Here is a 23,377-nt window from a genome sequence, read left to right on the forward strand (position 1 = left end):
CATAATAATAATAATAATAATAATAATAATAATAATAATAATAATAATAATAAAGTATGCTACTTCATATTTGCATTATAATTAGTTCTGTAGCACAATTCTGTATATATTTGGGTTTTATTGGAATTTATGTCATTGGTTCCAACAAAATGCCCAAAGGCGGAACTATCATCACTCGTTGTACCAAACTACCCGGAGTTTATTTCGGATACACGGGAAGTCCAGCTGTTTGTTCCTTTACTGTATATGGTTTGTTCGTAGAATCGTTTTAGCCGGTTAATTTGCATTAGGTTTTAACAATTACTATTGTTTAAAATATCAGATGAGATCAGATTATCTATTTTCTGTTCAACTATCAGTTAAAATACAGCCCTCAATATGTTGATTAAAGTTAAGGTAAGCGATATTTGTCCTTGCTTTTAGCCGTAGTTATGAGTTTTCATAATCTGTTTTATCCTGGTTTATGATTTCCATTATTGATATGCTTAAACTGATTAAACTGTATTTGATTTGGGTTCAATTTCTAATTAAAGATTAACCACTTATCTGTTTAAAATCATAGTCAACGTGCAGAATGTTTTCTTGAATTACTGAAGTGATTCAGATGTATTGTGTTATTATTGTATCTCAGACACTCACAGGCAAAGAAATAGAAATTGACATCGAGCCTACGGACAAGGTATGAGTGTTAATGTCCTTAAAATGTGAATCATGTTTCTGTATCTTTGGAAATATTTGGAAATTTGTTATGCACTTTTTTTTTTTTCTCAAGGTGGAAAGAATCAAAGAGAGGGTGGAAGAAAAGGAGGGGATCCCACCACAACAGCAAAGACTCATTTACAGTGGAAAACAAATGTACAGCTCCCCAGTATTAATAACAACATATAATATTGAACTAAAAATAACCATTCAGAAATTAACATGCTGTTCTTTATTTCAGGAATGATGAGAAGACTGCTGCTGATTACAAGATTCAGGGAGGATCTGTCTTGCATTTAGTTCTGGCTCTCCGAGGAGGGGACAACCTGCACTAGCCCTGCAATCTTTCTGTGACTTTCCTCTAATCTATTCCGCTTGTAAATATTAGAAATATGTGTTCTGTACATTAAAACAAACAGCAGACTTGCCAGGTGGCTCTGGTGCTTAAAGCCACAAGTGGACATTTGGCTTTGCATACATGTTATTGTGACTGCTGTTCGGGATATGCAGATGCTTTCTGAACAGTTTACAACCTAAATATGTTTAGTTCATTTTGACGTTTGTTTCTGCCCTTTTTGTTCTGCGGTATATGACATTATACACTTTAGCAGGTTAAGAACTCTTTACTCTTATTTTAAGATGGACACTGCTCCCTTGTAAGGGCTCATAAATTAGTTTTCGTTATCCCTTACTGTTTTAAATTTAAATCATGCAGCTCTTGAACATGCATTAAGACATGTTGTTTCTTTAAAAAAGGTGTTGATGTACCATCATCTTCCATATATATATATGTTTTATTATATTGTGTTTGGATAAAAGAGGAATAAACATTGGACAAATGGATATTTGTGGTTTCTCAGACACACACACAAAATGAGGTTGTTTGAGAAATATGAATAGGACATTCTAAATATGTCAGATGGTAAGTTCACATTCACAGCCAATAAAATTACACTAGTAATAATGCTCCAGGAATATCCTGAGACTTTGAGAAGAAATGTTAAACAGAAAAAAAAATTATGAGGCTTGATGATAACAGTAAGGCAATTGGACCTCAACTGACCTCACAGCTGATGATGTTAATTCCCAGAAAGTATGAGTAATTAGGGCATATGAAGGATATCTGTGTAATGTATTGACTGACTATGGAAATAGTGAGGTTCCTTTAAGAGGCTAAGAGCCTGGGGAGGGCGTGGCTGTTGGGGGGATATATGGTTTTTTGGCCAGCATGTTCACTGGTGTTGACTGAGCTAGATGTACGTTGATGTTGCCTTGTTCAGTAAAGATTCACGAGCTGACAAACGTTTCCTCATGTTATTCAAGTATACTACAATCTGTAATTCAAATTCTTCAACTTGCTTACAGGGTTATTTAGTGACAGTGCATAAAGGAGCTTATCTAATGACAGTGTACATTAGTTTGACTGTTCACTCCTGTGCAATAATGACAGCACATCAAACCACACATTGTTCTAGACAATTCAAACCAAGATAACACTTCATAAACACCCGTTGTATCGAGTCTGTGCCGTGAGCGTGTTCAGTCCATAATAGAGAGGTTGACAGACAGCTGCCTATTTCTGTAGATTTCCATCTCAATGGGAAAGACAGTCATGGAGATTCCGGACCTGTCTAGGTCGGTCACAATGGGTTGATTGATGGCTGACAGTTCCAGGCCAGACTAGGAAAGGAGTCAATTTGTACTGTGTCCTGATGCACTACACCCTGATTTGAGTAAGACACTCGAACCCGCATCTTAAGGCTGACCTGTAGGGAGGGGAAAATAAAAGTATAGTCAAGCATGTTCATATATGGCGCTGATAAGTTTAGTGAGAAACACAGTCGCACAAAACTAAAGCAGGATGGACTTGCCTTGTTAGGGTTGTTGAGTAATACAGTCTGTGTGACTTGACCAAGGCCATGTGCTGGAATCACATTACCACTCGGAGCCTTCATCTGTAGCTGAACACTCTAAAATAAAGAAAATAATATTTTGACAAATGTATCATTAATGAAATGTGCAAATAAAGGGACATTTTTGATTTATCACAGTGATAAAAGCAATAAGATATAGACACTACATTAAAATTTTACAAATGCTGAGTTTTTTACAGCTTGTTTAAGGGATTTAAATGTGTATTTAAAACGAATTTTGCAAAAAATATAATATAATAAATCATTCACATGATGAGGTTTTTAACATGAAAAGCTTCAAATGCTATAATGTAATATGATACTTAAGGACCTGCGGGTACGCAGTTTTAATTACAGCCATAAAATATAAAATGGTTATTGGGAGAGTGCCACTGAAAATGACTTTCAAACGTATTTATTGTGAAATATAAATGTATTGAGGATGTAATGTGGAGGAGAATCGCATTTATCATTTGTTTGGCACGAAATGCATTCAGTGACTCCTTTGAAATTATATAAATTTAAAAGCTAGCATAATACAAAACTGAACGAGAAAAGCAATTTGCTACTTTTGTACAATACCACATATTGCATAATCTAAAAAAACAAACACTATCAAAACAGTTAGATGTAGCTGAACACCTTTCCATCACAATTTCCATCCATTTCTTTACCATCTATACAAAAGGGGACAATCTATATTGTAATGTAAACATGGACCATGTAACATACTGCAGTGAATTCTAAACAGCAGAGAGCTGTCATTCTTCTTTTGTAAAGACATTTTACGTAAGAAAATCACTGTGTGATGCTACTTGTTGTGGTTAGTGTTTTTTTTTTTTTTTTTTAGGTCATTCTTTTATAAATGTGTTTGTTGGGTAAAAACCTTTGCTAGTGTTAGGGAAGAATTACTTTATTTTGAGACATCTATGAATTGTTGTGGTAGTTTTAGTGCATTTTGAATGTGAAACTGTTGTGCCAGAAAGGAAAACGGCGCAATAAGTATTGAGAAATGGGTCCTACCAAGTGTAAAAAAAAATGTCAGTCAGTGTTTGTGTGCCTGTCACTTTTTTAAACAACGGTGAGTAGTTCACTCTAGTACATAAAAGACTGTTGACGAGTAGGTTTATATTGAATTTTCCAAAAATTCTGCAAAGTTCAGCGTGTTGCATGAGGCAAAAACAGTACCATGCTGCTTACGTGAACAGTGTGAATGATGTAACCTGTTAATATGGCAGCTGAAATTAATATCTGCTGCTTGTGTGTGCAAAAACAGGGCTGAGTGGAGCAGGTACAGACCTTCGGTACTGCTGCTTGAAGAGTGAAGTTGGTGATGTCACTCTGAGTTGAGTTAGAGGCAATAAGGGTGACAGTGACGTCTGTTTCTGTCTGTTTGTCACACTGGATCTTCAGGCTCAAACCATTCTTCTCATACACCGTCACAGAGGGAACTACATGCAAACACACCAACACAGAGGTGAAAATTGTAATGTCACAATTTAAAATAACCGTTTTCTGTTTTAATATATTTTAAAATGCAATTTGTTCCTGTGATGGCAAAGCTGCATTTTTAGCTGCCATTTCTCCAGTCTTCAGTGTCAGAAATCACTCTAATATGCAGATTTGTTGCCATTATAAAATGTTGAAAACAGTTGTGCTACTTCATATTTTTTGTGGCAACCAAAAATAGAATTGTTTTGTAACATTAGCAATGTAATTTTTGGTCAATTTAATGCATCATTGCTGAATAAAATTTCACAAGAAAAAAAATACTGACCCCAAAATTGAAATGGTTATGTATCTTTTAGGTGCATTTAAAAGGTCAAACATAAATGGAGAAATCATCAGTGATTCAGGTCTCCATGTTCTCACCTGGTGTCGGCTCCAGTCCTCCCAGCAGGTCAAGAAGATCGGCACTAGAGGTAGCTGTTGGAGTGCTGGTTGGGACAGGGTTGAGCTGAAGAGGTGCGTCAGTCCCACCCAAGAGATCCAGAAGGTCACACACCTATAACAAAAGTATAAATACAAAATGTATATTTTACATCAACTATACAGCTACTCTTTAACAGTTCAGTGTCCAAATATAATATCATATAATAATTACCTGGCTTGTTGGTTCTGAGAGCAAACCTGCTTCAACTGGTTTGGGTTTGGATGGGTCAGGCTCCTTAAACTCTCCTGATGTGTCTCCATTAGTGTGTCCAGGGGAGTTCTTATCCATTACAGGCATTCTTTCCAACACCGCAGCTCTGCGAGGAAGATAGTGATCATGAACTGCTTAAGAGCTGCACCATCCATGCATGATCTCAGGGGTTTTTTTTACTGAAAAATAGTAGTTTAATAAAGCGCACAGTGGTACCTCATGTGGTCATATTTCTTGAAGAGTGCATTATATTCGACAGCTCTCTGCTGAAGTTCCAGGTCAATGCAGCTCCCGTAAATACTGACAATACTTCTGATTCGGCTGATTGAGAGAAACACAGAAATATGCAAAAGATCTAAGACAAAACAGGCTCAAAGAAACAAGCAAATACATTGACAGAGAGAGAGGATGTACTGTATGATATACAATATGATATAGTACCAATGGTTATCAGCCCAAATTATACTTTAAAAAAAAAATTACAATAACTATTTATAGTGTGTTAAAAATATAGTTTATTCCTGTGATCAAAGCTGAATTTACAGCAGTGTCACATGATCCTTCAGAAATCATTCTAATATGATTTTGTGTCCCAAAAAAACATTTAGTCTTATTACAATTACAATGTTGAAAACAGATGTGCTGCTTAATATTCTTCTTTTTTTGGAAAGATGTAATAGTCTTTACTGTCATTTGTGATCAATTTAATGCTCAAGTAAGTAAAGTATTCATTTATTTTGGATATTTAATCATTTGTGCTTAATTCCCATATTTTTGCTATTAGAGTACATATGCTGTCAAATAATGCGCAAAGTTAATCTTTCAATTTGTTTTTATTAATATCCATTTTTTATACTGTACGTTATATTCTTGTGATGCCTAAACTCTCTTACTGCATTTAAATTGATTTAGTTTAGTTTTCAGTATTTTAATTAATTTAGACAAAATACTGTAGAATTATCCAAATACGTCTTACATTATTTATCATATTCAATTCATAGTGCATTTTTGCCAGCATTTCATAAAAACGTTTCTCACTCGACATTGTCAGTGATCCGAGTGCTCAGCTTCATGGTAGCAGTGAGTGCGAAGCCTCTGGTTGCCGGTGATGACATGTGAGACTGTAGGACTGTTTCCAAGGCCTCCAGGACGTCATCTTCTGTAACCTAATGACAGAAAAGGCCCAAAACACAATTTAGTCGCTCTTTACACAACAGCTACTCTGGGGGTACAGGGGAGGCATTAGATATAAGTACCATGTTAATCTGTTTTATACCATGGTGTAAATGATGTGCAAAACGACATATTTTCAAAACAGATTAAATTGGTTAAGGATAAAAACTTAAAAGGGACACTTCACCGCTGGAAAGATGAATGTATATTTAAATTGTGTCATTTATGTAGTAGAAATGTGAAATTATTTTAGAAGTTGGTGCCTTCTAGACAGAAAAGCCAGAAAATGTATTTTTGGCTCATGTGGATGAAAGACAACAACTCCCAGAATGCACTTGCTTTGCTGGAGGCCACTCCCAAGCCACGCCTACTGGTTACATCACTTGCCCACCACGGCACAGTCCCCACCGTCGTTTTCATTTTTATAGTAATAAAATAATTTAGTTCAGTTAGAGAACAGACACTACAATTTAAAACTGAACGTGACTGACTAATACAGCATGAGCTGAACGAGAGTCGCAGCACAAACGCAGCAGGAGTCAGATTTCATTCATCACGAGAGCAAACAGCTGACAGACAAGATGATTGCGGAAGATTTGGTTTCAAAGCGAAATGCGCCTATTTAAGTAAGTTTGTCATTGGACCATTTTGTTGTTGTGTTTTTCATTAAGAATAATAGGCTAATGAACACAATTCAAGCAACCAGCCCCTGAATTGGCCCCAATTCCAAACCGAAACTAAAATGAGCACGGGCATTCATTCATGGCCGCCTTGTCATTCATTCACGGCCGCACAGTCATTCACGGAGCGTGTCCAGTCTGGCGCGTTTTCAGTTCATGCCTATGGAAGCTTAACATTCATAGGAATTCATTGAAAACACTCGCTTTGCTCCTCATCGCTCCGTTATGAATGCCCGAGCGGCCGTGCGCATTTTACATTCTGTGAGATCCCACCCCCTATGGGCGGGTTGAAAACATACAGAACTAGCTCCTACTACTGGCTGTAGTCTCTAGCCTCTGGCCAAAAAAGCCTCCGATGACGCTCGCTAAATGACTCATCTTAAGTTTTTTTCCAGACAAAAAATACAGAAATCTCTCGTCTCAGGGGGACATGAGGGAGGGAAGCACGATCATTTTAATATACTACCGGGTTTCTACTGATACAAAGCTTAATGCTGATCTGTGAAGTAACCCTTTAAGTATAATTATTGTAAGTATAATTATGCCAGTTTGTGGCAACTTTTCAGATGGGTTGCTGTTAAAAGGATAGTTCACCCAAAAATGAAAATGCTGTCTTCATTTAATCACCCTTAAGTTGTTCCAAACCTGTATTATTTTATTTCTTCTTACCAATTAGCCAATGGGACATTGACTTCCATCGTATTTTTTTTCTTCATACTATGGAAGTCAATGGGGTCCATCAACTGTTTGGTTACTGATATTCTTATTTTGTGTTCAGCAGAAGAAAGAAATTCATACAGGTTTGGAACAACTTGAGGGTGAGAAAATTAGAACAGAATTTTCAGTTAGAAAACCAATACAATTTACATGTAAAAGTACAGCATGCTAGTCTAGTGAAACTTCATGACCAATCCCTACCACAATAATGGATAAGCATATTCATGTACAATGGTACTCCAAGGCAGGGGTTTTCAAACTGGGGTCCTCCAGAAGGTTCTAAGGGGTCCCCAGATAATTTCAGAGAATACAAAGACAAAGCAAAAATGGATAAAGTCTACTGAATATTCTAACGGTTTCATTTCTAAATGTTGCTCTCCTTTCTCGCTGTATACATTCCAGAATTGTATGCGTTTCCTTTGTATCTTTATTGAGTTTCTCACTATAGTCCCCTTTATCTCACTCACTGGGGTTGTAAGGCGGTATTCTTAACACAGTAAGTACACTGCTTTATACATCCAATTAACAGCCAATTTAAGTTGGGAAACAATATGTTGTAGTTATAATGTCACACTTACTATTTATCTAACAGTTTAACTATTTTTTCATACATAAAAATATATGGATTTTAGGAAGGGGGTCCTTCATAAAGGTTCATCATATTTGGGGGTTCCTTGGCATCATAAAGTTTGAAAACCACTGCTCCAAGGTATGAACACATTTGTGCTATCATGGTACTTGATTAAAAACAAAAACAAAGTAAATTTGGATACTTTTTTGTTAGTTACTTGAAACATAAAATACACTATATGTATCAATTTATATGTCTGATTCACATTGATTCAGTATTGACACCGATTAGTGCACCAAATGTGCTTCCTCTATAATTTTACATTTACCACCATTTTATTTCTGTTTACCTGCACAGGCTCAATCTCCTCACACTCGCCCTTCAACAGCAGGTCTCCATACTCCCCTATACACCAGCACGCAACTTGGACCAAGGATTGCTATGAAAATAAACGGTCTATTACACACAAATGGGCACGTATGAATCAAAACACTGGGGGGGGGGTTACATTTCTTGCATTCAAAACAGTGAAATGCAACCATCTTACAAATGCTGTGTTCATTGCCCAAAGATGCTCAATGGTTTGTAAAGACTAAGGGGTCGTTCACACAGATCATGTTTTTACATTTCACTGTGCTGCTTTTCCGTTGTTTTTTTATGTGAACATGCGCGACGCACTTGCGTCTTTTGCAGCGACTCGTGCTTGACATGGAGTTCCAAAAAACCCAGTGCTCAAGTTAAAATAAGTTCAACTTTTAAAAATAGTCTCTCTAGACCTCGCATTGATCTGTGTGAATGGCCCCTTATAAGCAAAAAAAAAAAAAAACATTTTTACCTGTGAAATATCTTTTACAAGCGCTTTATAGAGCTTGTGAACAGTGTAACAGTGAAGCTCAGAAGCAGTGGTGATGAGTTGGATCAGGTTGGGCACAGTCTCATCTCTTACATCGCCCCCTGCCTGAAAGAGAAAGTATTACATTTAAAACTTGATACAGTTGAAAAGATACAGTAGTTCATCAAATACATTCTAACACAGTATCATTTTCTTTTTCATTAATTTTAGGAGATTTTTTTTTATGCTGTTCCTCACACAAAGCTATCTTATGGCTTCAGAAGGCTTAAAATAATGCTCAGTCATATGGACTAATTTTATGATACTTTGTTGTTATTTTTTGAGCTTGGCATTTAAAAAAAAAAGACCATTTACATTAATTGCACGGAAAAGCTGCCAAACATTGTGCGTAAGATTTCCTATTGTGTTTCACAAAAGAAAGAAAATAATACTGCGTTGAAATGGATGAGAACTGTAACAAACACTAAGATGATTACAGACTGAAAACCATTGTTTATTTGCAAATGGGAAGACTTTTTGTTGTGTTTTAGGAGGTATGTAACCATTTTGGTTGTGTAGCAGTGGCTATTTACCGTAGTGAGCACATGCAGGATGGTATCAATGTGCCAGCGCTTAGAAGGGGAATACCTGACCAAGACACAGAGAGACACACAAAGACAAAGTGCGGTTCAGTGCCTGTGACTTGCCACATATACAAAGATAGACAGGTTAACACAGAAAACAACAACAACAACAAAAAAAGGCAATAGATTGGGATTCCTCCACATGACACGTTTTAGAATGGGTTAGCCACTGATTGCTGAGCCGAGACATCACTATAGCAAAGACAGAGCTCATGAATATTAATTAGCTCAGATGGACATTGCCAGTTATTCTTCATGGTCCAGTTGCTTAATTAATATTCACATACTTTTTCCAGACTGATATGTACAGATGTGTTTAAGTCGCATGGTCTTAGATTTTTGGCAGAGACATTCCACATGCTGTTTGAGATAAACAAGATACATATTGTTTTTGCATATTAATTAATAATTAATCTGGGGAGCAGATCTGTAGTAGAGCGTAGCAATTTACCATGAAGATATGAGTAAAAACTACATTTATAAGATAAATGTAAACAATTAAAATTGTCACATTTTTGTCTCCTGAAAATTCTGAAAAAAGTGTGTTATTTTTGCTTAATTCACATGCCCAAATAAATGTAACCCTTTATTTTTTACACTTTATACTTTATTTGATAAACTTTTGCCTGCCAGAGTACATAAACTAAAATGTACGATTCTTTGTGAAGTTAAATATGTAGAGATTTAGCACCACACATTATCTGATATCCTTAGCTACCTCTCTAAGTTACATATAGAGGTAAGCTATACATTTTAATATCAAATGATGCATTAAACAGCATGTCTTACAGAAACCAACTTTGACATTGTATGAGAGAGGTGTGTAAAAGAAAGTACTTTCTTGGATATGAGAGACGGTTTTTAATAGGAGAGATACACTGACAAATGAATGTAACTGGAGCCACAGACATATAATGGATGATACGAACAGGTAGATATGAAGTACAAAGGACTGATGATACCTTTCAGCAGCGTTGAATATGCCAGACGCGGTGTGAGATCGAAGCTCTAGGGGACAAGTTGAAAGAAACATGAGGAGCTCCTTCATCATTGAGCGAATGTTCACAGCCGACACAAGGGCAAGTGACAGTTCCAATGCGCGACTGCATAAGAAAAAGAGCAGGATGAATAACTGTAATTATACCTCAATTTATATACATCTGTATTGTCTTGTCTAATTTATAGTACCGTTTCACTGAGGTGTCTTGATCTTTCAGGCAGTCCACAATGGTGCCTCGGTGCCGCTGCACTGCATTGTGGTCTGTCTGCACTATCTTCTGAAGTGATGTCATTGATATGTAGCTGTAATAGATGAGAGAAACAGAAAATGAGCATGAATTTACATTTTCTATACAAAAACATTGTAGTTTAGTGCAAAATTTTACCAAAAGAAACTTTGAATGGACGTGAACTGCAGACACCCACATTTGATTTTAAATATTAAATAAAAATTCTGAAATGGATCTGCTCTTATTGCAAAATGAAAGAAACTATCATTTGAAAGTTTGGGGTCTGTAAGAGTTTTTAATGTTTTTCAAAGAACCTCAAAGAGGTTGCAGTAAAAACAGAAATATTATAACAATTTAACTGTTTTCTGTTTTAAAATGCATCTTATTCCTGCAAAGGAAAAGCAGAATTTTAGCAGCCATTACTCCAGTCTTCAGAGCTCTGGGGGAAATCATTGTTATCAATGTTGAAAACAGTTGTGCTTCCTGACCCCAAACCTTTGAAGCTACTAGAACAAGAAAAACTGGCTAACCCTGACAGCCTCTGTATAACACATTGTGAGCCACATTGTCAGCTCAAATAGGAATTGAAAGTAGTGTACAATCAGGTCACAGCAGAGGAGAACCAAAATGTGGTGGCGTTATAAAAAATTTAATTACTTACCGAATATTCCTGTCATTATTAAGTAGAAACCTCCCCAGAATATTTACAGCCAACACCTTAAAAGACATACATTTTATGCATTTAATGGCCAGAAATATCATATTCCCATACTCCGGTTAAACCCAAACAACCCTATTAAACATAATACTGTATATTAAATTGTATATAAAATTGTGACCAACCCTGAGCCCACTCTCTGAGTTGATGTCCATGATAGTTAGGACTGTTTCATACAGCACAGCACTGCCTGCAGTCTTACTGCTGTCTGTATTTGTAGCCACCTATGGATCAGAATCACCAAGATCAAGCATTATAAACTCTGCTTTAAATATACACCGATCAGGCATAACATTATGTCCTAATACTGTGTTGGTCCCCGACTTTTGCTGCCAAAACAGCCCTGACCCGTCGAGTAATGGACTCCACTAGACCCATGAAGGTGTGCTGTGGTATCTGGCATCAATATATTAGCAGCAGATCCTTTAAGTCCTGTAAGTTGCGAGGTGGGGCCTCAACCAGACTTGTTTGTTCAGCACATCTCACAGATGCTCGATTGGATTGAGATCTGGGGAATTTAGAGGCCAAGTCAACACCTCAAACTCGTTGTGGTCCTCAAACCATTCCTGAACCATTTTTGCTTTGTAGCAGGGCACATTATCCTGCGGAGAGAGGCCACAGCCACCAGGGAATACCGTTTTCATGAAAGGGTGTACATGGTCTGCAACAATGCTTAGGTAGGTGGTACATGTCAAAGTAGCATCAACATGGATGGCAGGCCCTAAGGTTTCCCAGCAGAACATTGCCCAAAGCATCACACTGTCTCCGCCGGATTGCCTTGGAGCCCTTTTGATAGATACTGACCACCGCAGACCGAGAACAACCCACGAGCTGCAGTTTTGGAGATGCTCTGACCCAGTCGTCTAGCCATCACAATTTGGCCCTTGTCAAACTCGCTCAAATCCTTAAGCTGGGCATACACTGTGCGATTTCTGTGCGATTTCAGCAAGGTTACCTACTCACACTATAGGAGTAGATCGGATGCAATGTAAAGCCAACGCTCACGGTTTATGTGCTAACACTGTGCGGTCCGATCGTCGAGCTCGACTTGTCTGCTCACACTGTACGAGTGAAATATGCGCGAAAAAAACCTAGAATAGAGAGATAGCCTATCAAATGCATCAGCTATCGATATCAAGAGCATTTAGCATTTACAATTTATGTATATAAATGAACATTATTATTAGGGTAGGCCTTTATTATTAAATTGATATTACATTTATTGCCCCCGCGCTAATTTTATAATGCATCAATGCATAACCGATACTCTGCATAATAAAATAGATAGATTAGCTTAATTACTCATTATTTAAATACATTTTGCCCAATTAAACAAGGAATTATAGGCCTAGAATTAAAATGATTATCAGTCTTTAATATGTCATAACACTGCAATAATATTATCATAAAGTAAAACAACTTGTTTAACACGAAATGGGCCTATACTTCTCTTCTAATTTGTTTCACAATATGGGCCACAAGAGAAATATTAAGAATATAAATTAAGACCGTTATAGGCCTATCAACATATTTTAAAGAAGATGAATCTTGTCTCTGTGAGAATATAGGCTACGCCGAATGCTCGTCAGATTTTACTTTCACTTTTACTGACTTTTCGCACACATTGCGTTTTTGCGTGATATCCATTGACTCGCCTTCATGATTTAAAACGAAAAGAAAAAAAATCTATATTGCGCCGTGACATTTTGTCATTCTTTTCTTTTGTCAAATGATGGACAACGGTTCACATTTTTCCCATGATAATAAAATTAAGCAAATATTAAATAATAGTAAATAAAATAATTTGTGAAAGTAAAACAAGTAAATTAATATTCAAAGTTAAATGAATAAAAGAGGCACTGATAGGCTAAACACAGTGGTTTGAACGTCTTAGATTAGATTATCCATTTTACAACACGAACTGGAGGCAAGCAACAGTTTACCAAATTTCTGCTATTTGATTACTGCCAACAGAACTTAAAGATCTCCCTCTTTCGTTTTCTTTCTTGCTGCATTAAAGATGAAATGGTTCAACTTCTGCTTGCGCGCAGGCGCAGTGATGAGAAATAGGGCAATCAGTTCGTAGCTCTGCTTCAGCTGTTTAATAACCTCACGAGGAGCGACCAGAATTTCTGACATGCCAGAAATTCATCCGACCATCCGATTGCCGATCGGGAGAGGTTTGTCGCCTCTCGTTTCCCCCTGTACACTGCACGGACACCTCACGACAAACGACGCACGATAAAGCTGAAAATCGGCCCTACCCAAAAAAGAGTCACACGAGTCAGAATTCGGCTCTAAATCGGACGAAAATCGCACAGTGTATGCCCAGTTTTACGCGTGCCCATTTTTCCTGCTTCTAACACATCAACTTTGAGGACAAAATGTTCACTTGTTGCCTAATATATCCCACCCACTAACAGGAGCTGTAATGAAGAGATAATAAGTGCTATTCCCTTCACCTGTTATGCCTGATCGGTGTACACAACTAATATGATTAACTGCATTACACAGGGTGTGTTTGTTCTATTTTACCTGTGCCAACAAGTCATTCATGGCATCACTAGCAGTGTCATTATTGTGACCCAGAGTTCTCAGCAATCTAAGAATGCGCACCTGAGGGACAGAAATAGACCAATCAAGTTCGGAGATTCATACAGTTCAGTGTAACATCTAGAAAGTTTGTAGTAGCCTAATAAAAAGTGATATTGTAGCTGACAAACCTGCAGAAAGGGGTCGCTGATACCAGCGACATTGTGCTCTGGAGAATAACTGGATGTCACAAGACCTTTCATGATCTGTACCAATTCAGGAACAGTCTAATGTAATGGGAAGGAAAAATAATAAGTAGTCTGTATAACTGTAGTAAAAGTAAAACTTTTGGAGAAAATTCACTTGACTTACCTTGCGGAACTGATCGAGACTGTCAGAATTTCGCGCACACAATTCAGTGATAAGAACTACAGCCCCATGCAAAACCCCTGTGCAAACAAGTCAGGCAGTTACAAAACTCCATCATATTAAAATACTGCACATAATACAAACTCTTTTTGTTTAAGCAGAAGTTATAAAAAGAAACAAAGTGGCTAACCATGGTTCTTCTCAGACAGAAGAGACCTTGCTGCAGGAATAAACAGCTCTGCAAGCTCTGGGACCTTTCTTATTATGTGGACGGCACATAGCGTAGCCTAAAGCAGTAATAATTATCAATAGTACACAGAAAAAAAAAATACAATTTAGCAGGATTGTGTTAGTCCGGATGCTAACATGACTTTAAGTGCCCCTATTATGGTTTTTCAAATATCCACTTTCATGCAGTGTGTAATATAGCTATTTGTAAAACTGTGCAGATTGTCAGTCGTTTTTACTACTTTGAGTAAAGATAAAGGATGGAGCCAGATTTGTTTTACATCAGTCATTCACGCAAGTGCTCGGCTAACATATGCTGTTATTGATACAGTTCCCGTTTGCACCACAATAAATAGAAATATATACATGGGTTTGTTGATGGACACACACTTGTTAATGCTGATGGTGAGGGATTGCGACATCTCATAATGTACCTCAAACGGAGTACCGTATCACTGAGAAACGTCTTGCTCAAGTCATCCTTGCGATGGAGATTCAGGTTGAATAACAACTAGTTCTTCCAATGTTTCGGATTCAAACTCAGATTGATAAAATCTGAGTAGAAAATCTGATAAAATTGACAGCGTGTACAATCGCTGAGCTTTAGGAAGCCTCCGGTGCTGAAGTTCAGTTATGGTAATGGAAGTAAGCTTCTGACACACGCTGTACGTGATTGACCAATCACAACAGACTGGGCCATCTGACCAACTAAACCATAGTAGGCTCGTGGAAAGGAGGGATTTAGAGAGACAGAGACTTTTGAGAATCATTGAAACATGTGGTGATGTGCAATGTATATCATGAGAAAATGAATCAGACCTCCAAAATTAGGAGCCTTTAAAATAGCATAATAGGGGCACTTTAAATTCAAGGTCATAGGATTGACTGTGACATTGGTGGAGACATAAAAATACTTTATGTAAAGCAACAACATCACAGTTCAGCTTTCTGTACTTCATGATGGAATATCTAAAATAGGTATGCATTCATAACTGAAAACTTTTCCTGGTAAAACAAAAGTTAAATACAAATTATATATATATATATTATATATATATATATAAAAACTGCAACAAAAAAAAAAAATCAGTAGTTACTGGATATTGGTAGGTCCCTAGCATCCCTACCAAACTCTAAACCCTTGATTAAAATATTTACTGACATAAAATGCCATGAACTGACCTTTTTCTTGATATAAGAATTAGAGGCCCTGAGGAGCCGTTCAATCTCTGGTGCCAGGTCTCGACACATCTCAGCTGAACCCATGCAGGCCAGAGTGCATAGAGCCAGAGACTGAACATACTGACTGCTGTGGGAAAGGTCACTACAACAGAGATTAAAAAAATGGCCAGATAGAATAATAATTTAAAAAACTGGAATTACATTACATCAGCAAATTTTATATATATTATATATTATATATATATACACATATTATATATATATGTGTGTGTATATTATATATATATATAATTTGTTTAAATAAAAATAATCAAATTCATTGTTAGAACTGGAAAAAAATAAATATATTATAGTAAAAATCTGATAAAATATATAGCATCTACTTCTTGATTGAGTTGGTAATCAGTAAGCTAGCATCCTGCTTCTCATCCAGAAGCATCATGGCTCCCAGGTAACCCATCCGCTTCTCATTGTACTTGGGACTGGCAATCAGACGTACACACTCCATCTGCAGGAGTCAATACTAAAGTTATCACCATAGGAAGATATATAACAGGTGAAAATATACAGAAAGATAAGGCTGCACAGATGAGAAATAAATGAGGTGCTTAGATTTGATGTATCCATAATTGGAGATGTTAAACTTTGTTAAAGGGTTAGTTCACCCAAAAATGAAAATTCTGTCATTAATTACTTACCCTCATGTCGTTCGACACCCGTAAGACCTCCGTTCATCTTCGGAACACAAATGAAGATATTTTAGTTGAAATCCGATCGCTCAGAAAGGCCTCCATTGGCACAATGCACGGTACACTCTCAAGACCCATAAAAGGTACTAAAGACGTCGTTACAAAGTCCATCTCACTACAGTGGTTCTACAATAACTTTATGAAGTGACGAGAATAGTTTTTGTGCGCAAAAAAAACCTAAATAACGACTTGTATAGTGATGACCGATTTCAAAATAATGCATCATGAAGCTTCGAAGCGTTATGAATCAGCGAGTCGAATCATGATTCGGATCGCGTGTCAAACCGCCAAACTGCTGAAATCAGTTGACTTTGGCGATTCAAATCGCTGAATCGACTCACTGATTCATAACGCTTCGAAGCTTCATGATGCCTTGTTTTGAAATCGGTCATCATGATACAAGTCGTTATTTAGGGTTTTTTTGCGCACAAAAACTATTCTCGTCACTTTATAAAGTTATTGTAGAACCACTGTAATGAGATGGACTTTGTAATGACGTCTTTAGTACCTTTTATGGGTCTTGAGAGTGTAAAGTGCATTGTGCCAATGGAGGCCTTTCTGAGCGATCGGATTTCAACTAAAATATCTTCATTTGTGTTCCGAAGATGAACGGAGGTCTTACGGGTGTCGAACGACATGAGGGTAAGTAATTAAAGGGTTAGTTCACCCAAAAATGAAAATTCTGTCATTAATTACTCACCCTCATGTCGTTGGACACCCGTAAGACCTCCGTTCATATTCGGAACACAAATGAAGATATTTTAGTTGAAAGCTGATGGCTGAGAAAGGCTTCACACAGGCCTCCATTGGCATTCAGTACATTGACACTTCCAAGATCCATGAAAGGCACTTAAAACGTCGTTACAAAGTCTATCTCACCACAGTGGCTCTACAATAATCTTACAATGCGACGACAATAGTTTTTGTGCGCAAAAAAAAATCTAAATAACACCTTTATCCAACTTGTTCTCGACTTCCGTGTGTGCCTCCACGACGCATGCGCGAGAATATGACGTAGCGCCGGTGTTCGGGAATCCATGAAATACACACTTTAACCCCATTTTGAGCACTACGCCGGGACCTAAAGCACGATCAATGTAGAATCCAACAGCTTAGACACGCGCGTCTTCCTCTGCTCGTAAACAAATCGCTTCTGGGTCATATGTCCGAACGCCGGATCTGCGTCATATTCTCGCGCATGCGTCGTGGAGGCATACACGGAAGTCGAGAACAAGTTGGATAAAGGTGTTATTTTGATTTTTTTTTGCGCACAAAAACTATTGTCGTCGCATCGTAAGATTATTGTAGAGCCACTGTGGTGAGATAGACTTTGTAACGACGTTTTAAGTGCCTTTCATGGATCTTGGAAGTGTCAATGTACTGAATGCCAATGGAGGCCTGTGTGAAGCCTTTCTCAGCCATCAGCTTTCAACTAAAATATCTCCATTTGTGTTCCGAATATGAACGGAGGACTTACGGGTGTCCAACGACATGAGGGTGAGTAATTAATGACAGAATTTTCATTTTTGGGTGAACTAACCCTTTAATGACAGAATTTTCATTTTTGGGTGAACTAACCCTTTAACCATCAATGCAACCACACACACATTGAGAGTTACCTGGCCGAAGTGTGCAGGGTAGCCCAGCATGTGCACGTAGAGTAGTTTCGCAAGGCTGTGCGAACGCTCCCCATTGTCACCCTGGCGAAACTGTGCCCGGATATCTGCACACTCTCTTTGGATGATGCCCCTCTCCTCACATTGTGTCCGGGCACTTCGGATTACCCGAATCATTTCCTGTAAACGCACTGATGGAGTCATGATTGTATCTGTAATCAGAGAGATTGAGAGAGGCACTTAATAGAAATTGAACCAGAGGAACCAGTAAATACCCAGAACAAAGCAATGACCTTTACATTAGTAGTTTCTTGGTACTTCAACTGCATTTTTGAACAGACTAAAACTAAAACAAATTTTTATATTAAATGTAACTCTGAGGGCCTAATTTGCTTCCATTTTAGATAAAGAACTATCAAGTCATGTCAGGGCAATACCTTGACCCCTTTATTATTATTATTATTATTGAACAATTAAACATTATGGGGCACCAAGTTAAACTTTTATGTCCTGATGGGGTCCTTCCGGAATCCAGATCGGGATTTGAACACTGCAGTTGACCACCAACCAATACAGCAAACTTCACCCAAGTGTAGAAGGCAACATATTTAGTGAATAACAAATAGAATCAAATAATCAGATAACTTGGATTTTAGTGCAAGAGTCGTACACTACAGTTCAAAAGTTTGGTAAGATTTTTTGGTTTGAAAATATTTGTTTATGGTTTAAAAGACATCTCGGTAACACTTTACAATGAGGTCTCATTTGTTAACATCAGTTAGTGACTAACATGAACTAACAACAAGCAATACATTTGTAACAGTATTCATAAATCTTTGTTAATGTTAGTTAATAAAAATACAGTTGTTCATTATTCATGTTAGTTCACTGTACATTAACTAATGTTAACAAATACAACTTTTGATTGTAACAATGTATTAGTAAATGCTGAAATTAACATTAGATTAATAAATGCTCTAGACATATTGTTCATTCGTAGTTCATGTTAACTAAAGTAGTTAACTAATGTAAACTAAAGCCAATGTAAAGCGCTTTATTGTACCTTATGCTCTCCAAGGCTGCATTTATCTGATCAAAAAAAAATTACAATTTAAAATATGTTCTATTTTAATATACAGAAAGAAAGAGAATATATACATTTAATTCTTAATGTAGCATCATTTATTCCGGTGATGGGAAAGCTGAATTTTTAGCATCATTACTCCAGTCTCTGTGTCACATGATCCTTCAGAAATCATTCTAATAGGCTGATTTGGTGATAAAGAAACACTTATTATTATTATTATATCAGTTGTGCTGCGACTAAGCCTTTGCAGATGAGCCAGAATGCAGCAGCTTGTCTAGTCTTCAATCAGTCAAAGAGAACTCACGTCACACACACACACACGATATATACATATACATATATATGACCCTGGACCACAAAACTAGTCAAAAGTTGCACGGGTATATTTGTGGCAATAGCCAACAATAGATTGTATGGGTCAACATTATCGATTTCTCTTTTGTGCCAAAAATCATTAGGATATTAAGTAAAGATCATGTTCTATGAAGATATTGTGTAAACGTTCCTACTGTAAATATATCAATATACATTTATTAGTAATTTGCATTGCTAAGGACTTCATCTGGACAACTTTAAAGACAACTATTTTTGTCCCATCTTAACAAACCATACATCAATGGAAAGCTTATTTAGTCAGCTTTCAGATGATGTATAAATCTACAAAAAAAAAATATTTTCTTGCTTTTCTTCTCCTCTAGCTGGTTTCCTAATCTAGCTAATAAACCTGGCATTGTGTACTACAATGTTTGTTGGCTCTTTGATGAATGCTTTGTTCCTCTTTGGTGAGTCACTTTGGATAAAAGCGTCTGCTAAATGCATTAACGTAAATGTTAATATTTTTGTGGAAACCATAATAATTATTTGATGAATAAACTTAAAATAATCTTTAATCACTTTTGACCAATATAAGAATCCTCGCTGTATTTATGTAAAAGTACTTAAAAAGTGTTTCTGGTGCCTTTTTGGATCATGATAGCCTGTAGTCGTCGTATATTTGTATTGTATGTACAAGAACCATGTAATCATCCAGAAATTGCTATTTTTTTTTGAGTGCACTATTCCTTTAAAATAGTTTATGGGTTTTTGGGCTTGTCACCTCTGCTTCCTCTTCCACTAGGTGAGGAACATACACCTGCTTTCATTGCAGATCTTCCCATGATGACTACATTCATTCCCGCATGCGCACCGCGCGCGCAACGCGGCCTTCGGTCGTCGTGACGCTACTAATCTAAACGCATTCCACATCTCATTATCGTTTTAACATCTAACAGTGCCATACATTTTCATATATTAATATACAGCGCAGTCAATGTGTTCATAAATAGCCAGTTTCCTCGAACCACCATCTTCAAACACACACGCTGTTTGTGTAACGTTATTTAAAATCAGATGCAATAAAATGCTGATAAAACGTCAACAGTCACTCAGGGTACCGACAGGAAAGACTTCCAATGGTCTGAAAACGGCGATCAATTAGTGTTACTCGTCGCTCTCATGGTTTGCAGGAGATGTAAACATTTCTTGCTCTGTGGTAACGTTACACTGCATCTGTTTGTGATTAAACTGAGTATCACTTATGATACTTTTCGGTAGCAAAAGTCAAGTTTATACACGCTCCGAGTGTTGTCAACCCGTGTTTGTGTCCGCTGACGTTTCCACTTTCCAGCATCTGATCCCGGGCTCATCGTCTTACCTTTGGCAGCACAGTAATTCAAATCGCCGAAGCCTGTCGGCTGCTCGATGCCTAATTCATCCGCTCCACCTCTTCTGTTTAACCTTACGCTGTATCCGTTGGTAACCAGCCGATGTATTTTACTTTACGAGCAACTTTAGGCAGTAACAGCATTTACAAATATGTATAAGCCTCATAGTACAGCGCAACTTCCGCCATCCGGGTGTGCCATTCATTCCCGTTCAGCTGCTCTGGAACTGGAAAAATACTTGTGTGCAGTGTGTATTTAAAGGACCCGCGAACTATTTACTGATGTTTCGTATATTTTTTCAAAGTAAAGTAAACTAAATTATTCAATGAATATTACAAAGTATTATTACATGTATTATATAAAAATAACTAATAGCAATGTTTAGGTTATTACTTTTATTCGTAGTAAATAATTCAGTTGCCTATTGGCTAGGCTATGCTATATTTTTCCAAAATTGGTTAAAATTGATAAATTACTAAATACCCTTTAAAATAACATCTATCTAACTACTCCCCAAATACATATTCTGATGACAAGATATTCCTTTTCACTACCTTTTTGTTTGTTTGTTTGTTTGTTTGTTGTTTTTTTCCTTCATCTCCCATTATATAGGCTAACTGTTTGTCTATAGTGTTTTTTTTGTGTGTGTTATTTCTCAGTATATGTATTGTGTACAATTACTGTATGTATTTCATGAATTCATAAAATAGTTTGTTGCAAGTAACATTTACTATCAATGCTGAAAACAGTTGTGCTGCTCAATATTTTTGGAGAAAATATTTTTCAGGATTGTTTAAAAAACCAACTGTTGGTTTATTTTATTTAATTAAAGTAATAATAAACCCAACAGTTGGGTTTTGTCTATATTTGACCCAATCATGGGTTGAAACAACATCTTTTAGTGTACAGTGCATCCAAAAAGTATTCACAGCTTTTTCCACATTTTGTTATGCTACAGCCTTATTCCAAAAATTGATTACATTCATAATTGTTTTTCTTAATTCTACAAACAATACCCCATAATGACAACATGAAAGAAGTTTGTTTGAAATCTTTGCAAAAAAACAAACAAACAAACAAACAAACAAACAAACAAACAAACACATGTAGCCTACATAAGTATTCACATCCTTTGCTTGATGCTTTGTTAAAGCACCTTTGGCACCAATTACAGCCTCAAGTATTTTTGAGTATGATGCTACAAGCTTGGCACACCTATTTTTGGGCAGTTTTTCCCCATTCTTCTTTGCAGGACCTCTCAAGCTCCATCAAGTTGTATGGGGAGTGTCGGAGCACAGCCATTTTCAGATCTCTCCAGAGATGTTCAATCAGGTTCAAGTCTGGGCTCTGGCTGGGACACTCAAGGACATTCACAGAGTTGTCCCGTAGCCACTCCTTTGTTATCTTGGCTGTGTGCTTAGGGTCGTGTGTCCTGTTGGAAGAGGAACCTTCACCCAGTCTGAGGTCCACAGCGCTCTGGAGCATGTTTTCATCAAGGATGTCTCTGTACAGTTCCTGCCGCTGAAAAACATCCCCACAGCGTGATGCTGCCACCACCACGCTTCTGTAGGGATGATATTGGCCAGGTGATGAGTAGTGCCTGGTTGTGTTTCATCAGGTGGCGCCTGCCGAAACTGCGTTGATTAAAGGGGGTGGGAACAAACCACACAGTCACACATCTGTATGAACCAAATTCACCACAGTTTAAAAGTGAAGTAAATCCATCTTCACCTCGTGGGTTTTTGTGAGAGGAGAGAGATTTTGTGATAGCAGTGATTTTGTGATATAAGTGAGATTTATAGTGCGCTTTGGTTATAGGCTATATTTAGGCTAGATTTAAATGAGATGTATTGACTGATAGACAGTGACAGATAGGATATATATAGTGACACATTCATATATAGTGACAGATAGCACAGCATAAGTTAGATATAGAATTATATAGATTCATAGGTGATAGATAGATATATTAATAGAATAGATAAAAATGGAGGCTCCACATAAGAGATGCCGTACATTTATTTTATTGCTGAACAAATAATAATTTACAAACAGCATGGCAATAACAGAACATTTTTATATTACAAAATACAGATCAGGTGCTTGAAAGTACAGTAGAAAAATATATCAGGCAAATCATAATAAAAGAAACAAAAACATTAAAGGGGCTAGGGTTTTGTTTGAAGATCATATTCTTCTATAATGGAAAAAAGACTGATTGCATTTTCATAACTTTGAGGGCTTTTGTATAAGAGTTAAGCTCATTATGAAATTAATAAAATCTTGGTTTCACCTTTAAGAACTTGCATTTGTGAAGGCTATATAAAATTTTCCCAGCATGAGGATGTTGTTAATCAGGAAGTTATCTTTGTTATTGTCCATTACAAGAGATGCCGTACATCTGTGGCGTTGGAGCATTTCCATTTGGAAACACCAAATAAAGTGAGATGTGTGTATTTTGATAGGCAGCTAGCCTTGATGCACCATTTGAGGAGCACTCATCCTGGCATTTTGGAGGGTGCGGAGGACAAGTGTCCCATGTGAGAGGATTTTTTCAAAGGCTGGAGAAATTATATTTAAAAAAAAAAGAAG

General features: G+C 37.1%; 2 protein-coding genes across 3 annotated transcripts; one reads left to right on the forward strand and one right to left on the reverse strand.

Annotated features, from left to right (window-relative positions):
• Window positions 1–194: 194 nt before the first annotated feature.
• Window positions 195–1,540, forward strand: nedd8l (NEDD8 ubiquitin like modifier, like). The gene is made up of 4 exons (XM_079820547.1): window positions 195–396; window positions 632–679; window positions 773–855; window positions 941–1,540. The coding sequence occupies exons 1-4, from the start codon at window positions 379–381 to the stop codon at window positions 1,032–1,034; spliced, it is 243 nt and encodes an 80-aa protein (XP_079676673.1). The 5' UTR covers window positions 195–378; the 3' UTR covers window positions 1,035–1,540.
• Window positions 920–21,031, reverse strand: ap1g2 (adaptor related protein complex 1 subunit gamma 2). Of its 2 annotated transcripts, XR_013816801.1 has the most exons (23): window positions 20,776–21,029; window positions 17,999–18,207; window positions 16,014–16,138; window positions 15,631–15,772; window positions 14,411–14,507; window positions 14,224–14,300; window positions 14,043–14,138; window positions 13,855–13,935; window positions 11,445–11,543; window positions 11,263–11,318; window positions 10,561–10,674; window positions 10,335–10,475; window positions 9,322–9,376; window positions 8,732–8,854; window positions 8,246–8,335; window positions 5,794–5,921; window positions 4,972–5,076; window positions 4,717–4,861; window positions 4,485–4,617; window positions 3,912–4,063; window positions 2,571–2,669; window positions 2,031–2,465; window positions 920–1,822 (listed from the first exon to the last, which is right to left on the reverse strand). XR_013816801.1 is itself a non-coding variant. In XM_079820546.1 (22 exons), the coding sequence occupies exons 2-22, from the start codon at window positions 18,197–18,199 to the stop codon at window positions 2,340–2,342; spliced, it is 2,385 nt and encodes a 794-aa protein (XP_079676672.1). In that variant the 5' UTR covers window positions 18,200–18,207; window positions 20,776–21,031; the 3' UTR covers window positions 1,477–2,339. The 2 variants fall into 2 exon arrangements, 1 of the variants encoding a protein (XP_079676672.1); XM_079820546.1 differs by having other exon boundaries at window positions 1,477–2,465; window positions 20,776–21,031.
• Between the last annotated feature and the right edge of the window lie 2,346 nt (window positions 21,032–23,377).

This window comes from Gobio gobio (assembly GCF_949357685.1).
Source record: "Gobio gobio genome assembly, chromosome: 6".
NCBI lineage: Eukaryota > Metazoa > Chordata > Actinopteri > Cypriniformes > Gobionidae > Gobio > Gobio gobio.